This window comes from Aplidium turbinatum, chromosome 4 (genome assembly GCF_918807975.1).
Source record: "Aplidium turbinatum chromosome 4, kaAplTurb1.1, whole genome shotgun sequence".
Lineage (NCBI taxonomy): Eukaryota > Metazoa > Chordata > Ascidiacea > Aplousobranchia > Polyclinidae > Aplidium > Aplidium turbinatum.
In genome coordinates this window covers 6,704,257-6,725,412 of record NC_137475.1, presented here as the reverse complement: position 1 = coordinate 6,725,412, position 21,156 = coordinate 6,704,257, and the positions used below count along the sequence as shown (strand labels likewise).

Here is a 21,156-nt window from a genome sequence, read left to right as displayed (position 1 = left end):
CAAACAAACAAGTGCCATTGAATTAGAAACTTATAGAGTGATGTTAGGTGCTATCCGAATAAAATTGTATATTAAGTTGTATGTTTTGGCCAGGTATGGAATGGGTCCATTTTACCCAACCGTTGTGTAAATTGGACCCTCACATGAAAAAATTAAATTTGGCAGTGCTACCTGCAGTTTAAATGATTTAAGCCCGATACATCGTTATGTTGTACCTTTCATGTATGTAAATAAACAAGTGAAGTTTGGAAGAAATCGATCAAGGACTTTCGTTATTATCATAGATTTTGCTTAAGGGGTCCAAATTACACGAGTTTCCCCTACGGTAACGTCTTTTATTATTTATGGTCACAGCGGTGAACCATAATCTTTTTGTGGGAAAATTGTAACATAAGATTCCCGCATCCGTTCGTCTGTATGCAATGACCGAAAGAAACACTCTTCTGGAAACCTCTATTCAAGAATTGTATTTCTGTAAAAAAATAGCCCACGGCTGTCGAAATTGGGTGCAACGCGATACACCACTAAACTTGTCACCACAATGCAAATTACTTGGATGAAAGACGGAAATTTTGTCCAGCTGGCAAGCACTAAGCAAAACAGTTAAATTTGCCACCAACTCCTTCAAGCAACAATTTTAAAATGACGAGAATAAATTACGATATTTCAAACGCACGTAAGCAGTCACTGTGACGTAAAAATGATAACCAATGATAAGCTATTCAAGCAGCTGTTCAAGTTTAGCTTACACTTGTTCAAGCTTGGCCTACACCTGTTCAAGCCTGGCTTACACCTGTTCAAGTAATTAAAGATTTAACGATGATGTAATGTTATGCTGCACCGGCAATGTTTTACAGGTCTTGCAAACAATTCTGCAATCTGCTCATTTTTAGCAATAGTCCATTACGTCAGACGCCAAGATTCAGTAGACCTGAACGGTTTTATATGACGTTTGATATGAAAATTGTCCGTTACAATGAATCTAACTTCAATTTTAGTGGGTGCCGCAACTTTTTGGGTACCGGTAACGTGATCTAGCCCATACGTATTTTTACATTTTAACAGTCGTCCAAATTATTACAGGCCTAGGCTACTACACAATCTATTTAATCTTTTTGGAACTGAGCTCAGCTTGAGCTGGTCCGATTGAGCTCTCGCTAAATGCGAACAAATCATTTTATTTTCTGTTCCTTTTTTCCTATTTACTTCGGGAGCAGTTGCAGTTGCATAGAAAATTACAGAATATTTAGGACATAATATATATAGGTTAAACCGGTTCACTATAGTTAAAGAAAGGGAAACCTGTTTGACGCAATAATGGATCGCTACAGTACAAATTCTAAGGCGACGCCCAAATTCTAGCCTTTCAAATTCCTAACACAGATTTCACAACAGCACTGAGACGCAAGGAAACCAAAGAAAATCTGCAGGTGCTACACGGTACACATGGGCCTACTTGGTATGACAAAAACTTGGCACTTCAATTTTTTTAATACGTTTATTGGCTCTGCTCGCTTCCTTTTCTAAATCCCTGTAGTGTTGTGACAAGTAACTTTGAAACGCTTTGTAATAAAAGCAAGCAGAACAGGATTGAATCGCAGGAACAGTATTGCAGAAAAAGTCGATAACTTAATAATTACACATTTTTAAGTTAAATTGGCAACGTTGAAATAATGAAGCGTAACCAGTGCTCCTGTCCTGTGCAGGGTTGCCATATTGGCGTTTTTCCTGCCAAATTCCACAAATTTGGCGTTTTTTGAAAGCGTTTGGCAGGAGAAAATTACGTTTGGCAGTTTGGCATTTTTTTGGCATTTTTTATTTTTGTGTCTGGCATTTTTTTGTAATTATTACGGTACCGGTACAACTCACCTCTACAGTTTTTTAAAAAACTTTTATTAATGAAAGTCCATCAAAAAACTTTAATTTATGGACTGGAAACTCCGAATTCCCAATTTATTGAAATGGAAGCTCCAGACCAGAGGCCGCTGGCCAGTCGGCAGTCACACCAGTCACCAGAGTTGCCATCTGGTATATTTATATACCAAATTTCACAAATCTGGTATATTTTTTTTATGTTTGGTAGTTGAAATTTTCGTTTGGTATATTGGTATATATTTGGTATATTTTGTAGCATTTGGTAGGTGATTTTATGAGTTTGGTATATTTTATAACTTTGTGTCAAATGACTAGTAGTTTTTTCAATGTACAAATTTGGAGTATGTCAACCAATAAAAAACTTGTTTCTTCTTTAAAAAAGCTAAGTTGAAACACAAAAATGGATGTACCATTTGAGATTTAGCCTAATGACCATCAATCAATCATCAACAGCAATCGCCAATCAGCATTGAGAATATAAACACGAGCTAACTTACACTTACAGGTTAACTTACACTTGGTTAACTGTAATGTTTTATAAGGTATATTGTTGTCTCAAGGTGTTAAAGAATGCTTCTCAGTGAGCAACATTGCAAGTGTTGTTGACTTAAGATTTTGACTGTGCTGTTATGATAGAATGTAAATTTTGGTTTCAAAATGTTGAAGAGTGTTGTTAATGTGTGGCTAAAACTTGTTTCATGCTTACTAACAGGGCCGGATTTAGCTGATGGGGGCCCGGGGCACTTTTAGATCGGGGTAGGGATGGTAGAAGTAGGGGATTGCTCACTCATAATTAAGGTGGACAACTGGAGGGTCACAATGTTACAACAAAATTTGATGCAACTACAGCTTGAGGTCTACTGGCTACTGCCATATGTCACATACTCAGATGCAGTTTATGGCCTATGACTTGCCCACGTGTGTACAAAGTAGCCTATGTATCGCCAAAATATATGTAGGAAATATGTGATATCATTTTTGTTTAATACGGTAGTATTCAAGTCATGATAATGCAGAGGTAGACTTCACGCAACACCGATAACGGTAGTAGCCTCACACTGCTGCAGTAAGGTTTTGCAGATTTTATACTGTAGCACCCAAAATTTTAACCAAATGTAGCAATTCATTTGATGAGAATGAATTTACCTAAAATCAAAGAAAAATTTGTGCAGTTAGTACTAAAAAGTTCAAAAATTAGCAGAACTGCTAATTTTTGAACTTTTTAGTAACCCTCCAACTGTCCATTTCTCAAGAAAAATCAGTAAAGTGAGTTGTCCCAATATTCCACTGTCCCTAGATCGGGGAATTTCTGCAAAAAAAATAATTTCACGCCTACGGTACGAAAAACCACCCCTATGTCTACAGTAGTATTTATCCAGCAATGCACCACAGCATTTTGCAGAAACTTCAAAGGCTGAAAGAAAAAAGTCATAATAGCACAAAATCACATTTTGTCCACGTAGGGGTGCCTCCAAAAGGCGGAGGGCCCGGGCACCTGCACCCTCTGCCCCCGCTTAAATCCGGGCCTGCTTATACTACCGGTAATTCCCTTATTGTATTATATCGTATGTAATTATTGAATCATAATTACTTAATTCTTAATTACCCTGACGTTGATCCTGATACTTCGGTAAAGTGCAAAATTTCCTAAATTTTCGGAGCATGTCTACTGTATTTGGCGCAGACCATTAGGTGCCTGCCAGTGCCAGATAGGTGTGCCCTTTGTGGCGTCGGGACATTTAGGTGTGGCATGCGGTCATTTTGGTGCTATTCGGAGTAAAGTATATTTTGTTGGGTTCTTGATGGTTGCATGGTGCGTTTTATTAATGCATTAACCAAGTGGTTTGGTTTGGAATCTTTATCCTCGGACTGACAAAGCCTTGATAGGTTATTCCTGGCACTTGTTCGCATACTTGTAGACTCTACAATGTAGAGGCTCTTGACGCAGGGCCGGTTACCGAGATTGGCAGAGTGAAGTTTTCCGATTGTTGAAGTGTTGTTGCCAGGTAATTATTCCATTCACTAGGTGCCGCTAAATGGAGAGCAGTCCTGAAATGCGTTGCTCAAGCGCATACCCCGAGAGTCGAACCAGCGCCGCGTAATCTTGAGCCCGACGCGTAACCACTGAGCTAACGGGGCGGCGTAGTCTCGTCTGTATCACAGGAACCAACGCTCCAGCAACGTTTATTTTTTTGTTTTCTGAAACTTGATTAAATATCATGCGAAATCGTTGTGGTAATCAATTAATCTTCGGGTCATATATATGAAAATTAGCCTAAACTGAAATGTTCTTTTCCCAAGTTAAAAATTAAACATTATTCAGCTAGTTGATGTGTTCAAAAAGTAATTTTTGTGTAAACTTTGGTTTTTCAGATCTGTTTGGTATAAACTTGGTATAATTTTTTCGGTTTGGTATATATTTGGTATATTTTTTTTTACTATTTGGTATATATTGCTCCACAGAATCTGGCAACCCTGCCAGTCACCATTCACCAACCAAAGTTGGGGTTGGACTGGGCAGCTGAAGGGATGCGGTTTTGACATTTATTTTCTTGCCAATAGTAAGTGTTAACAGGGTATGGTTAATGATGCGCAGTCGCACTGTTTGAGTTGAAAGCATAGCTTAGGCCAGAGATCTTGTAGAAATTTGAACCGGAACGTATTTGGCCTACCGGTATGCTGTACTGTGTATGAATGGCTGGCTGGGCTGAACATGTTGACATACAGGTAGGCAGTAGGCTATAAACCTATACGGGAGGCTACTGTCTCGAAGAGCACACAGTCACTGTGCAACCTACCAGGAATTTCGTTGACTTGAGCTGCTGAATTGGTACCGGAAGTTCCTCACCAGTACCGTAGATGCAGTCTATTATATATGGCATGTGAAAAAGCAGATGAAAATGAAATGCATTTTTTTATCAGATTATATAATCAAAATCTAAAATTGTAGTCTGCAAGTGCCGCCCCCAGACGTGCCGCCCGGGGTGGTCTGCCCCCTCACCCCCCTAGATACGCCACTGTAGATTACCTTCAGTTAAGCTTATTCAAACAGAATATTTGCGATACAAAAGTTTCAGACAGCTGTTTGATATTATAAATGCATGTGAAAACCCATCGGATGCCAGAATAGCTCCACATCCACTTGTAAAAACATGCACTACAAGGCCAATTGGTCTTTATCACCTTCCTCTGATTGCGCTTGGTTGATGCTTGATAGCTCCAACTATGTGGCCGCGTACAACCTTTGAAAGTTTGTTTTAATTTAGCTTGATACATGCAGTTTGTGTTTTATTATTCATACTAAGTGGTTTATCAAGTTAAATTGAGACAATATACCATCAGACAGAGCTATATGTAGCACCAAATAGTATGGTGTATGACCTTTCTGACTAACAGGACAAGTAACTACTAACACTAACAGTTTGGCATTTTTTTTGGCAGTTTTTTTTGAAACCCTGAAAAATTTGGCAGTTTTTTGGCAGTTTTTATGAAACATTTGGCAGGCAAAGCTATTTTGGATCTGGCAACCCTGGTCCTGTGCTCCTGCTGTGTCATTTTGTTTGAGATTGGCTTGGCAGTGATTTTTCACAAACTACAATTTTGATACTAATTTGTTTTGGAAGCAATATTATTAACAAAGCAATAATATCAAGCTAAAAGTGAAGTTAAAAGTATAATTGACCACCCCCTGTCAATGTTTTGCATGAAATAACAAAGATTTAAGAAAGCTTATGGCAATGCTTGTCCAGTAACCTTATTTAAGCTATTTCGGCCTGTCTAACAATAACCTTTCACTATGGCACTACATATGTTGGTTGGTGGTAAACGGTACGCCAAATCTTCCACTTTTGGCAAAAATAAGGTATTTTTATTATCATATCTCAAAAACGCGATGTGTTAGACAAAATCTAAGGCCAGATTTGGATTCAGCATGACCACATTAGTCTAGATCAGTGGTTCTCAAACTTTTTCAAAGAAATTGTTGAACAGTCTCCTTGCGATTTTTTCAACGACTCACGGTCCACCAAAACCTGAAGGCAAATTAGCGCAAAAACGGTAAATAAGAATTTATTTGTTACATGCAATTAAAAATGCACACGTCAATGAAATGGGTGCACCTGCTTGGGTGTTATCAGTTCCAGAGGTGGGCAGTAGCGCGCTACTTTTTTGGTAAAAGTAGCGGTAGCGGCGCTACTTTTTAGTTGGAGTAGCGGCTGCAGTAGCGGCGCTATTTTTATTCCAAAGTAGCGGGAGAGGCGCTACTTTTTTTCAGTTGCACTCCCGCTACCTGCTACTTTTTAATTTAAATTGAAAAAAATGCTTGTTTTTTTTGCAATGCTGGCATGGTCAGGCAGCTATATAATCGGCTTGGTTGCAAGGTTTTGGTCTTTTCTAGCTGACATCAACTTCTTCAGCGAATATCTCCGTGTGATGAAGCCTATCTGCCAGGCTTTAGACATTCTCCAGGGCGAGTCCAAGGCATATTACGGAGTCTTGCTTCCAACCATCATAATTTGCGGGAAGAAGTTGACCGAGATCAGTGATCTTGTGACCTGTGAGGGTTGAAAGTAAAAGTCCTTGAAGGGGTGAAGAAACGATTCAACAAGTGCTTCAACAACATGAAATGCGTTATGGCATCATGTCTTCATCCCTCCTTCAAGACGTCGTGGCTACAATTTCTGCACTACGTTTCCATGGATGATGCTGACGCACTGCAAGAAAAAGTCAAGACAGATATAATTCGACTGTTGCGGGAGACATCAAGCCTGGTTGATACCAAGAAGAGTGACACCGACACCAGTCATGACTCCGACGATATATTTTTGGAGTGTTAGCGTTATCCCATGAAACGTCGGTGCAGAAGGAAGCAACAATTGTGGACGCCTTTTTTTCGGACAAGAGCAAGTCCTTGAGCTTTTCGAATACCGAGTTAAAACATCTGTTTATTAAATACAACACCCCCATTCCTTCCAGTGCTGCGGTGGAGAGACTTTTCTCTGTTGGAAAAGATGTGCTTAAGCCAAAGCGGGCAGGACTTAGTTACTCTCATTTTGAAATGCTCGTGTTTTTGAAAGATGCGTAACAATAAATTTCCCTTAGAATGTGTTTTCTATAACGACGTCAAAATGACAGCGTAAACGAATGACAACATCATTCGTTTTCAAGGTCATTTTTGCCTCACTAGGGACTCAGTCTTCGAAATTAGTATATTTTTACTTCGGCAAAAACGTTACCGAGGCCAAACGGCAAAAGTTGAAATTGCCTCGGCAATTGCTGTGAACGTTTATTACGAAAAAATTGTAGGCTACCACAACATGTAAAACGAGAAGCGAAAAATATAATAGAGTAGTCTAACAAAACCTCATTGTTTGATTTGTTGTGATGTAATAGTACCAAAAAATAAAAAAAGTAGCGATAAAGCGAGCAACGCGATACGCACGCTGTTACGATAATTCATGTTAAATAACTTACGGGGGGGGGGGGAGTATGTTAATTTTGGGTTGATTCAACGTTCGAGTCAGCACAAATCGATTTAATTTTCCCGACCAGTTGTATTGCGTAACAACAATGCCCAATAAGAAATGACGACGATGTCATTTCTTAAGACGGTTGAAGCTTAAGCTTGAAGATGCAAAACTGCCCGTTCATGAGCGCGCGATGTCATATGATCGGAAGCATTACTTTTCTTTACTGCCGAAGTACCATTTATCCAATTTTGTACTACTTTTTTAACTGGGCCCCGTAGCTTTTCTAAATCCGATTTGTTTCCGTCATATTTTGCAAAATACTACACTGACTTTTCGTTCTGTCCCCTCTGTTTCATAACCTATAGCAGGTAAATTCCACTTTTTAACTGTATCTTCCTTTAGGCCTACCATGATTTATATTGGCAATGACACTGGTAAAGAACAAGCATTCGATGAAAGAATAACTTTTGCGTAACAATTAAGCCAGTATTTATGAGGTTGCAAACTTTTTTTATAGTTCACATGAGCATTGTCAGCGCATAAAATTGCACCTCTTGTTACGCAACCAGACATCTATCACAAACCGCAATTAACAAAGCTCACTCTAAAGGTTAACGCGTTAACCTATTACTTACATGTATTCGACGTCTGTTGATGTTGTGTGGTTCGTTGTGAAAGCGGCGCGATCGTTTCTGATACAGCTGGACGAGATAACGGAAGGCAAAGCGCGATGAGGAGTAAACGCTTACAATAATTTGACGTCTACTGGCGTTGTATCAATGCAAATAGGGTGATATTTCTATAAAAGATTCAATTCTCCCAGCTGGGCACGTAGCGGCGGCGAAGTAGAAAGTAACCCAAATAAAACATCAAGCCATAGTAAGATTGAATCAATCTCCCAGTCTGGTGTGGTCTAAGAAAATTAGGGTTATTTTTGTAATCTTGTGGTCCTTACAAGCGCTCGTGTGGCCTCGGCATTTTTATTGCCGAGGCTAATGTGCCATTCATGCATCTGCCTCGGCAATTGCCGATTGCCGAGGCTAATTTCGAAGACTGGGGACTTGCGTGTTTCCTAGTGTCATTTTAGACAAAAGTAGCGGAAGAAGTAGCGGTAGCGCGCGCTACTTTGGTCCGAGTAGCAGTAGCGCGCTACTTTTGTAAATTGGTAGCGGTAGCAGGTAGCGCGCTACTTTAAAAGTAGCGGGTGCCCACCTCTGATCAGTTCTATGTTTGGTTCAATATGATCTTGATATTATGCATTACATCCAACATGTTTTGAGCTAGGTATCAATGGGACATTGACTTCTGTATCTTTGACACCACCTACGACAAAATGTTTTCCGATTGCTCAGATATTCTCCTACTCACAGTGTCGTTTGACAGAGACACTTGCTTCAGATTCTCTCAAAACGTTTGATACAATAACTTGGCAACAAGGCAAGATCAGTTGTTCTCTGATGGTGTGAGGCTTTTTAGCGATAGCTATTTTTCTTGCAACTTTGTATGAGGCCCTAAACCATGCAGTATTTTCCTTCCATTGATCACTAGTGCTATCAAATTTTGACCTAACTAAACTATTAGCTTGCCGTTTAGAAAAATCTGCATCTTTGTTTTGATAATCTGAATGATGTGTTACCAAATGTCTCTTCAGCTTGCTAGGTTTTAGAGCAGAACTTGCTAAAACTTTACAGCATAGCACGCACTGCGGCTCTTAGTGGGGTTCCCTGCCAATGCATTTTTTCGATTTCATTTCAACTTGATGCAAAAGTTTTGTTCTTAGTACCAAATTGAAGGTAAGGGCCTAAGGAACAATTTTGGTTCGAGTGTCAAGCTGTCAGATGAACAAAAACAAAATGGCGGCCAAAATTCAAGATGGCGGCTAATTTCCAGATTTTTTCACATTATGCCTCGTAACTTTTGTACTATTGAACCTAGAATGGTGATTTTGGTCTCTAAACTTAGGTTTGTATGTATGAGTAATTCGATAAAAATCAAATAAACATGATTGGAGCATAGAGTGGTGAATTTGGTGTCTATGTCAATGTTACGTTCACTGTTCGCACCCTTATTACATCATTGTTTTTTAGTTTTGAAATCGGAAGTCGATGTCTAAGTAACTTCGAGTGATAGCAAGGAAAACAAATTATTTCCTTTGTATCGAGCATTTAAAGAGAATGTCCCCACTGATTGATAACCCCCGTTGATAATTTGTGCCATAAATAGCGTTTATTAGGCAACTGACCTCAACTGACTGGTTTGTTTTGAAGCTAAACCAGCTACGTAATGCCCAATGTCTTGTTATTTGTGAACGCCGCTTCATTTGGTCGTTTATTTGTGCGTCAGAAAAAGCTTACATTTTGTCGACTCTGTGTTTCTTGACGTTGAATCAACGTAGTTAGAAGTTTTGCGCCGGCAAACGCAGTTTGTACTTTTTGTGCATGACGCTACCATTCGAATCATTTCTCTTCTCTTTTCGTACAATATATGACGTCTGTTCTTAGCGAAATTCATAATTTTAATGTTACATTAGTTAACTACAGTACATGAGCGTACCAGTTCTGAGAATCGATTTAGTAGTTATAAGGATCGCCCGATAAAATTTCGGTGAGTATAATTATATTGCTATTTCATTATTGTTTTTTAATTATTGATCAACAGAACGCATTTTCGATAAAATGTTTAATAATTCGGTTCTTCTGACGTAACATCGATTTGTAGATTTGTTTGCCGTTTTGTAGGTTAGATTCCTTTGATTCTTATTGATGATAGATTCTTTTGATTTGAACGTGCTTACAACGTAATTCTAAGCGCAATTATTTCATGTTAGCAGCCAAGGTCTTTTCGCTTACAGTTTGTACATTAGAGTTCTGATTTGTTTTATACTTCTCATCTGTGGGTGTGAGTTCACGGGCAGAACTAGGAATTCATTTTCAACACAACAGTCAATGTGTTTATGCATGATTTATAAGCTACTGACTGATCACTTATGTTTTTGTTTCTTTCCAGATTGTTTCTGTTAGGATGGCTACTGTAAGTACGCCGATGTGGCAGTTGTGTATTTTGTGTCAAAAGCAAACTGAAGAAGTGCTAGTTTGTCCTCTTGCAAATCCAGTCGCCAGTCGTAGAGAGGGAGCCTACACACAAATCACCAGCCTCGCAAATAAATTCAGAGAAATTGGTGCTTCTCCCCACTCGTACGTAGAACTACCAGATGAAGAATCCATGCAAAAGAATCGTGCATCCTGGCATAAATCTTGTCGTCAGCTATACAGAGCATCAGCACTTGACCATGCTAGACAACGTCATAACGAAGGATTGTATCCTGCAAGAAAAAGATCACGGCGGAGTCACGCAAGCGTTAATCGTAATGTGTGTATCTTCTGTGGTGATGAAACAGATGTAGCGGACCATTCATTCCAGAAGGTAACACTCACCCAACAGATACATGCCAAGGCGGTAGCGCTGGGGGAAGAGCATATTGTGGCACTCCTTGCCGAAGGTGATCTGGTCGCCATTGAAGCTAAGTATCACCGGAACTGCTACACAGGGTTCAATCGTCGTTACGATGCGATTTGTAAACAAGACACAATTAGCGAAAATCTCGAGGCCACAACAGAAAATGAACTGCTCCAATTTATAAAGGAAGAAGTCACTGGAGGTCGTACAATTTTTGCATTGCAAGATCTGACAGATATGATGACCGAGCGATTAGAACAATATGGAATCCAGAAGACCGTGAACCGAACACACCTAAAGGAAAGAGTCCTGGAACACTTCCCGAATTTGACAGAAGAGAAAGGCATCCGAGGCCGAGTTTTCATCATTTGTTCGAGGACGGCTAGAAAGGTCATATCAGGTGCAACTCAAACACCAGATGAGGAAGTACGTACATTACTAATGGCAGCATCAATTCTCCGTAAAGCTGTTTTGGATCACGACACTGCATTCAAGTTTGATGGCTCATTTCCTAATGGTTGCGAAGAATCATCTGTTCCACAACGTATGAAGTATTTTTTCCGTCAACTCCTCGAAGGACCCAAATCATTACCAGTACAAGAGACTTCCAGGAAGATTCTCTCTGTGAGTCAGTTGGCCATGTTAAATATGACTTCTCTTTCTGCAAACTTGAATTGTGAGCCTCCACTTGCAGTGTTTCTGGCACTGAAATTGCATTCCCAAACAAGAAGCAGGAAGCTGGTACAACTGCTACACAGCTATGCTCTGAGCGTGTCATATAAGAAAGTCCTCAGCATTGAGTCTAGATTTGCACAGGCGATTGCAGATCATGCAAGGAACAACGCTGATATAGTTTGTCCTACAAACTTACGTCAGGGCATTTTCACGGTGGCAGCTCTGGATAACTTGGATCACAATCCCACATCACGCACTGCAAGCTCATCATTTCATGGAACTGGTATTTCAATATTTCAATTTCCCTCGTCACAGACGCCTGGGTTGAACCAAGAATATCTACAAATCAATTCACAGAAAACAGGAACCCGCAACAGTGAACCCATCCTGCCTCGTTCGTATACGTTTGTACCACCAGTGGGCCGAAATCTTGTCAACCAACCTCCGGGAAAAGATCCGCAACTAGTGACAACGAGTTCATTCGATGAGGAGAAACATCACGAACAGGCGTGGATGGCTGCAGTAAATAACATCCTATTGATGGATTGCGATGCAGAAATGCATACTCCAGCGATGTGGTCTTCCTACCACGCTGCTCGATCAGATTGTGTTGGACAACCGGAAAAATGCATTAAAGCCCTCTTGCCACTTTTCCATGAAAAAGCCGCCACTCCAGAAATGATTCGACATGGAATGGAACTGGTGAAAAAGACAACTAAGCACCTCAACCCACACCAAGTCCCTGTATTGGTAGTGGATCAACCACTCTATGACATCGCCAAAAAAATGCAGTGGACTTTCCCTGACATTTTTGGAGAAGACAAGATTGTGGTCATGCTAGGTGGGCTCCACATTGAGATGGCTTTGTGGAGCACCATGGGAGATCTTCTGCGTGGGTCTGGTTGGCCTGAAACCCTGAAAAAATCTGGGCTAGTGAAGACAGAAGCAGCAGCCACAGCTTTTCTGAAAGCATCCAATGTAATGAGAACAAGATATGCCCATCAAGTTACTGTTGTGGTACTTAACAGCCTTCTAAAACGAGCATACGAAGACAGTGGAACCGAGATGACTTTTGAAGATTGGGTCATTGTAGCTTCCCAACAGAGTCCAACGTTCAAATTCTGGCTACTCATACACAAGTACCAACAGATCATATTCATGTTCATCCGGGCACATCGGGAGAGGAAGTTAGAACTCATGGTTAATACCTTGCAGAAGCTTGCGCCTCTGTTCTTTGCTCTAGACCACCACAATTACGCAAGGTGGATTCCAATCTTTATCCGAGACCTGGAAGGTCTTCCACTTAGCATCCAGGAAGAATTTAATATGGGACACTGGACAATAAATCAAAGCAATCACCGTTTCTCATCCTTACCTATCGATCAAGCACACGAACAAGCCAACAAAAGGGTGAAAGGAGTTGGTGGCATTATTGGTCTCACTGAGAATCGTGACATGTTAGAACGCTGGATATTGACTGGCCCAGAAATCAGCCGTGTCATTGAGGAGTTCAGTGGTGTAAATGCTCACGACGATGATGAAGAAGTACTCCCTCATCATGAAGAAGGATGTGCATCTCAGCACCGATTTCTACGCCATGTTAAAGACCTGATGGAGGTGTTGCTGAGCAGTGGAAATCCTTTTGAGGAGTTCAGTGGAGACATGGTTACATTAGATGACAAGATGTGTGAGTCGGCGGTTGCTACTGTATCTGTCCATAACGTCGAATCTTTGGGACAAGAGCAGTACAATAACTTCAGACAGAGTGTGCTTGACTCCAATGACACACCTTTTACAGCGCCGATCAAGCGCAACAACTTAGTGTTCTTCCATGAGAAGAAAACACAAAAAAAGTCAGCAATTAAGCTGAAAATGCAGCACTTCAAACGTCACGCAGAGCTTTTTGGGCAAGCTTTTCTTGTATTAGACAGCCGTGGGGGGAACTTGGAGAAGTTTTTTCAGCACGAATCTTCCCTATACCCACCTGCGTTGTCTTCTGAAGGGTCCCTCAACTCTTGTACCAAGTCAGATTTGCTGGTATATATCACGGAAGCCAGTGCAAGTAGCGCAATTTCTGTCGACGAGGAGTTACTTGCACCAGATGTTTACGACTTCATTATTATTGACGGTGGAGTACTGATACACTCACTTCCTGGTACAACTGTCCAAGGCAAGACCTTTGATTCATACTTTGACAAGGTATTTTGCCCAAGAGTTCGCCATGACTTGAACCGATCGGCAAGAGTAGACATTGTCTGGGACCAGTATCGTGCACTGACGATCAAAGGAGGCACAAGAGAAAAACGAGGAACAGGCATCCGACAGCGCGTATCTGGTACTGCCAAAATCCCAGGAAATTGGCAGAAGTTTCTAGCGAATGTTGATAACAAGAAGGAACTTTTCACATTCCTGTCGAAGATAACAGAAGAAGAGTTCCCAAATGACAAGAATGTCTACATCACTGCAGGTGATCAAGTCCACCATGTTGGGAACGGTCCACCAATGAATCAATGCAACCATGAGGAAGCTGACACGCGTGTTTTAGTACATCTCCTCCACGCACTCCAATCTTCGTCAATTGGGATGGTGTATACTGGAGACACAGATGTTATCGTAATCCTTCTGAGTAACTTTCATCGCATAAAGGCTCTGAACCCGGCAGCAGAAATTTGGATCTCATTCAAAGCGGGAAAGAGAACCAAAATGATCACCCTGAATACTATTGCCATAAACCTAGGGACGACAATATGCAAAGCCATGGCCCTTTTCCATGCATTCACTGGATCAGACAGTACTTCTTCCTTCAAGTTCAAGGGTAAGCGATCCTGCTGCACATTGATGCACGAAGTTCCATCCCTTATGGAACAATTTGCAACTATTGCCGACAATCCATTCCAAACATCCCCAAGGCTGAAGGAAGTGGCAAAAAACTTTGTCTGTAGACTGTACTCAAATGAATCAAATGAGGACAATGATGTTGACCTCGTCCGAATGAAGTTGTTCTCACAGATAACTAGAGACGTGGAGAGAATTCCCCCAACTAGTGATGCTTTGGATCAACATCTTAAAAGAAGTGTCTTCCAAGCAAGCATTTGGACAACAGCCTACATGTCCATGATGCCTGTCATGAACCCAATTGACCATGGGTGGAAGGAAGAGGACGGCAAGCTGCTTCCCATTTGGACCACTCTGCCCCTCGCCAAGGATGTGTTCCATCTAGATGTGAAGTGCACTTGCACAATTACCTGCTCTCGGTGCAAATGCGTAAAGACTAAGTTAAAATGCACACGCCAGTGCAAGTGCACATGCAAGAAATAGCTGGACTACACAACAATTTTCAATATTGAGATGTATATAAAATATACAATTATTTCAATATATGGGCCTTCGTTAATTTGTGAGCCATTTTCTTATTGAATGTATTGCTTCGAAGAGTTTTTTTGAGCAATTTTGCAAGCCTTTTGTTATAATTGACTTTGGTTTATGACCCTAAACCAGGGGTCGGCAACCTTTTGAATGCAGCCTGCCAGTGTTCGAATTATGTGGCTATGTGCTAATGTTAATGACTTATTCGCGTGCCAAACATCTTTTTGGTGCGGACAGTTTTGCCTTAAACTATATTATACGAGCTGAATCTGTAGCCTATTGATGTACAAATTTGGCATTCTTGCGTGCCTTCGACTAACTGTCTGGTCGGCTCTGCACTGCTTTGCTATTTCGCAGTAATTCGTACTTCCAACGCAGAACTAACAAGATTGTTACACATTTATTTGGAACTTAACTCAATATAAGAAAACATATTGCTCCAATCGTGTTTATTTTATTTTAACTGAATTACTCATACATACAAACCTAGGTTTCGAGACCAAAATCACCATTCTAGGTTCAATAGTACAAAAGTTACGAGGCATAATGTGAAAAAATCTGGAAATCGGCCGCCATCTTGAATTTTGGCCGCCATTTTGTTTTTTTTTATCTGACAGCTTGACACTCGAACCAAAATTGTTTTATAGGTCCTTACTTTCAAACTGGTACTGAAAACGAAACTTTTGCATCAAGTTGAAATGACTGAGTGCCTGGGAACCCCACTATCTTCTTTGCCAGAATGTATCACAGTGAAACCAAATTGATCATAGGAATCATTAAATCTTTTTTTTTTTCGAGGCTGAGCCATTTTCACTTTTTGTACTCAAATTTAAGTTAAAAATTCAATTAGTAAAGTTAAAAAGTTATTAATTTTTGGCTAATTTTACTAAGGCTAAAAAAGCTAAAAGTTTGGAAAGGTATTCATTTCAAAACTTAAATTAGTAAAAATAACCAGCCTTAATCAACTTCGCTTAACTTCTTTTTAGTCAAGTATATTTCGTAATTCTGTTCTTGATCTGGTAAACACGAGTGTTGTAGGATTACGTCACCAGTCACCACTATGCACTCCTTGATGTCACAAAGGCGATAGAAACAAAACAAAGGCTATCACAACGAAACGAAAAGCCAGACTTAAAAAACTGTGTGGAGGAATGCCAAGCCAGTTTACTAAAATATATCTTTTAACTTTGGTTTGGAAAATAAGTTGCCTGAAAATTTTTACTTTCCACAAAATTTTTTTCTTCGGTATCGTGTTAATTTTTTTGGTAGGTGCTTCGCGGTCCCAAAAAATTGTCTCGCGGACCCCAAAAGGACCGCGGACCCCAGTTTGAGAACCACTGGTCTAGATAAACTTGAAACGAGCAAGGAATAAAAAATAAGTTGTAAAATGTTGCCCAGTGTTATACCACCTGCCTGCAGCTTCCCATCCTTGGTCTCTGCATTTTGTATCTAATTTTTTTTTTGTTCATGTAGTTATCATTTTCTGTCGTAGGCCTACCCACAAAAAATTTGCTGTGTATTGCTGTAATGTTGATTATGGCCTTATTTTCATTCATTCTCAAACCATTTTAAGCAACACTGTTACTTCGTCGCAACCATTTTAAATCTAGTGATTTTCTTTCCAATCTAGTGATATATTTTTGTGATTCTAGTTATTTTTGGGCAGTGGCTATTTGACCGGCGCCGGTCTTTGAATCTGAAACACTATTTGACCGGTCATGACGTCACTATACAGGCACTTTTTTCTTTGACGCGTTTCGTTCGGCAAACAGGGTCACATCCTCTTGTGATAAACGAAAAATTATCCAGAGAAATTCTCAAATTCAAGAAAATTAAAAAATTCTAACTTTATTACTCATATTTGAAAAGACAAAAAAAATTGGGCTGTAGGCTACTCAAATTAAAAATTGACCACAAAAATGCAGCAGCCTAACGATTGAGTCACTTCGGGTCAAAATTTAGTTAAAAATTAAAAAAAAAAAAACTTTCGTGTAGTATCGAACTCACTCCCTCTGGAACACCAGCCCGAGACGTATCCTACGTGCCACCGAATCAGTTGAACATAATTGTCGAATTTAGAACTTATATAGCCACTCTTCTCATCTTTTGCTTTAAAAGAGAAAAAGAAAAAAGTGCCTATATAGTGACGTCATGACCGGTCAAATAGTGTTTCAGATTCAAAGACCGGCGCCAGTCAAATAGCCACTGCCTTATTTTTGCAAAGTAAGCTGTGGCAGCATTGGAGATTGGGTTAATGGGGATAGGTCCAATGCGGAATAACTTGGGGTAGTCAGATGAAAAAATGAAGCATTGAGCCATGAGCAACTGTCTACTCGCTATTTTTAAGTTCTATACGTAACACCAATCAACTCTATACTAAAAGTTGTTTGTCAAGCACACATTTAGTATGTGTAATTGCTGATGTGAAAGAATTCTATAAAGTTTAAGATTTTAGATGTTAAATAGGTTGTATCCATAGTTGATTTCTAATAGTTTCAAAATTTGTTAAGGTAAAAGTTTGGTTTCACTAGTGTTTTTTTATGTTATACGGTACCAGTTTCTAGTGAAAACAATCTTATAATATCAATGCCTTCACAAAGAAATAAACTTCCTGATCGATGGTTGGACTATAAAAATATTGGAACTGTTTTACAAGGAACTAGATTTCTGCCTATCAAAGTCCCACTACATGAAAAGTTTACCTCTTCTTTTCCTGAGCACCGTTTCACACCTCAAGATTTTCTTGAATCAATTCGTAAAAAAGGGTTAAAAGTTGGACTTGTTATTGATTTAACATTTACTTCTAAATATTATAATCCACAAGAGTTCTTGCAGCATGGAATACATCATCGTAAAATATTTATGCCTGGTCATGTAATTCCAGAAAGAAAAATTGTCAGTCAGTTTTCTGCCGCAGTGAAGGAGTTTGAAGCAAATAACACAGGAAATGATGACTTGATTGTAGTTCACTGCACACATGGCCTGAATAGAACTGGATATCTTGTTTGTAAGTATTTAATTGAAGAAAAGCACATGAAGCCTAAACAAGCTATCTCTTTATTCAATAAAGCAAGGGGCCATGCCATCGAAAGAGAGAATTATTTGTCTGATTTAGCAGAGTCATCAAGTGCACAAAAAAACGACAGTTTTACATCATCGGCTAATATGTCAAGTGACCGCATTCAGTGTTACACCGAAAATTATGAATATGGGAGATTTGACTCACGACAAAGCAGCAACTTTTCTTCCACTTCTGCACATTATTACAGAGAGCCCCAAAGAAGTAACACTGGTTGTAATTACAATCGCCACCAAATATCTCATAATGGTTCTACGGGTCATTATCAAAGCAACAATGCAGAGTATAGCACCCACAGATTCGATAGACCACATTTCTCTTCTCATGAACCGGGGCGACATCATCCAAGACACACATTTTTTGAAGAACCACTTTATTCAGAACAAGAAAGATACAGACATAAAATATCAACTCATCATTCAAGTTATTCCTCCAATCCATATAATTTACAGTCAAGACCACGCCGAGGATACACGCCCAATCAAGGTCCCGCAAGAAGTGGATATTATTACTAAGTGGCTAGAAGCCGCTAGATATTATATAGGGTGAATTAAACTGTACTGACTCTATTTTCATCAAATTCTATATTAGGCTTCAATTCTTCATCAGCATACTCAACTTATATACATATGTGAATAATATGGTGGAATATTTTCTTAGCATTGCTGAAAATCGGAGTTAATGTTGATATGCAGCTCTTAGGCTTGAATGTACAATTGTACATTTAGCTTTTAAGCTTGTGCCATTCTTAAAAATAACACTTAGGTATCAAAATGTATATATGATTTGGTATTTTATAACCACATCAGTAGGAACTGTCTGCTTTGACAATTCGTTTACTGGATATGACTTATGCTGTCGCACAGTGTGTTAATTTCTTCTATTAATACCAATGAATGGATATGGCTATGCTAGTGTTTCGAAACGTTGCAAGAAGGCATACATTTAAAAGTAGATTTTTTAGATGTATAGTTAGTTTACTATTCTTATATAAACTAGAAAGAGTGCTTTTGAGCCATAACATATTACAGTAAAGTTTTCTTCTACACTGTTGTAACAAATACGACTTGAAAATGAAACTTCTATTGAACAATTAATACTCTCAGATACACCTCAAGTCACTGCACTGAAAACACTTGTATCGGAACCCCTGAAAGCAACGCATGTTCATGATTTATAATGAATGCATCCATGGGTGTCGATTTTTTCTTAGAAAAGAGGAATTCTGGGTGGGCGAGAGTTTTCAAACAGATTTTATTGAATGTGTATGTTCTCAAATTCGCAATGGTTAGTCTTTCTCACAAAGACTGCGTTTAGCTTTAATAGCACTGCTTTCTTCATCAATGTCATCTCTACATTTATTCGTGCTGGACGTGGCTTCTTCAGCGTTATCATCTCGACACCTTTTGGAAGCTGGTTTTAAGAATGCGTGAATAGATGTTTGACTTTGCTTCATGTTTAACTTTTCAATAATGAAATGACAACATCGCGGGTGCTCCAATTTATACCCAGCAACAAGTTTGTGAAAAAAGATTTGTAAAAAACGACTGTTTCAGTACGTCTTTAGTTTGTATCGGTCATTTTATTGTCATGTTCATTATGCTGTCATATTCATATTCCCATACGCTGACCCGGAACTGAAGTTTGATTGTGACATAACGAAAGTGAGACCATTCGGAGAAAATATCAAACGTGGCTTTCTCTCACCAGGGATTGGCAGTTGCTGAAACAACAACAATGCAGTGAGTACCGAAAATGGTTTGCAGATGCTGATTTTTGTTTCTAACCGCGACGATATTCAATTGTATATTATATACAGGAAACGTACGACATGTCCTTTTAGAAGAGAGCAGTGCGGTAAATGTGCGCATCCGATTTAGCGTTTCAAGTACAGACACACTTGTCAGCGCAATTTCGATTACCACGAAAAGCTAGGCCACGTGGATTAGGGCGCATCGTCTCCCCAACATTTTTATGTTTTTTGAGAAATTAATTTGTAGATCCCACCTGTTGTTAGACTAACCAAGTTAGTTACTGTGTTCAAAAATCATTGAAATTGGATAGCGTTTATGTGGGCAACCGGCAGCTTGAAAATCTCTCAAAAAACCAAAAATAAGTTAAATGCTATAATATTAGTCTAAGCACATTTTGAATGGCATGAAGTGATATTGATATAAACTCACAAGTATTTGAACATAACTTTATTCAAGATCATGCTAGTGGAAAATCCGACCGTGTAAAATTGTGTAGCATGTCTTCCAATATGCTTAAACGTACCGGTACTCTCAGTCTTAGAAAAAGCAATTAGTCATTTAATATCACTTGGTTACGGTTTCTGCAGGCACAGATTTTCTCTTGCGTAAGTTTGGAGTGTGCTTCCTGTTACTTTCAACAACTTGAATAGTGTTTTGAAAATGTTTCTCACTCCTAGCGCTGCGTTAGTAATCGGTACCCAGTTGTACACCACTCTCAGCGACATCGTTGACTACATTTACTGAACCAACGTAGAGAAGCGCTGACTGATAAGCAGCAGATTGCGACCATTCGCCCACAGGCAAAGCGAAAAAACTATCGTCTATTTCCAAGATATGGAAGAAAAACCATGAGTCAACTTTGATGAAATCTGTCAGACATGATACGAGAGTAATTTCATTTGGGAAATTGGGCTTTCCGTATCCGGAACCAGTGCGATCTAGCGGTGATACAAGTGGATTTGCTGGCTTCATATTGATGAGCTTATCGGCTATTTGTTTCTTTTCAGCATTCGGAACTTTAGAACTAAAGAGAGCCAATGGTACCATATCAGCAGAAAGATACCATAGATGTCGTTTGAAACTCTTCGCTGCACTGTTTGATATCAGTTCGTTCACTGTTCTGTATTTTAGAATCTTGTGATATAAAGTTAAGCTGTTCCATGGGGCGTCGACACTCGACAACTACTGTGCAACAAAACCACCATTGACAATACACCAGAGAAACGAATGTCACGAATTGTTTTAGCTTCTGTATTTGAGAACTGGTAGTTATTGTCCCCTTTGGCAGCTCAGATATTTGCCTTTCTAGCAGTACAATCTTTACGGCATATATGATCTTGGCCATCCATCGGGCCTTGTGGATGGCACCTGGTTGTTTGAAACTAAAGTTCACAGTATCAGAACTGAAATAGGCCACGCATAAACTCATCATTTCTTTGTAGTTGTCACGCCTATTTCTATACTCTAGCTGAGTTCTTGCAAG

The 21,156-nt window shown here is 39.5% G+C and overlaps 1 protein-coding gene across 1 annotated transcript; it reads left to right on the top strand.

Moving 5' to 3' along the window:
• Positions 1-16,314: 16,314 nt before the first annotated feature.
• LOC145768811 (RNA/RNP complex-1-interacting phosphatase homolog) lies at positions 16,315-19,793 on the top strand. The gene has a single exon (XM_082580410.1). The coding sequence runs from the start codon at positions 17,427-17,429 to the stop codon at positions 18,432-18,434; it is 1,008 nt and encodes a 335-aa protein (XP_082436536.1). The 5' UTR covers positions 16,315-17,426; the 3' UTR covers positions 18,435-19,793.
• Positions 19,794-21,156: the final 1,363 nt, after the last annotated feature.

What these genes read in the sequence shown, in the direction of transcription:
- LOC145768811 (XM_082580410.1), top strand. Translation starts at nt 17,427, where the DNA reads ATGCCTTCACAAAGAAATAAACTTCCTGATCGATGGTTGGACTATAAA.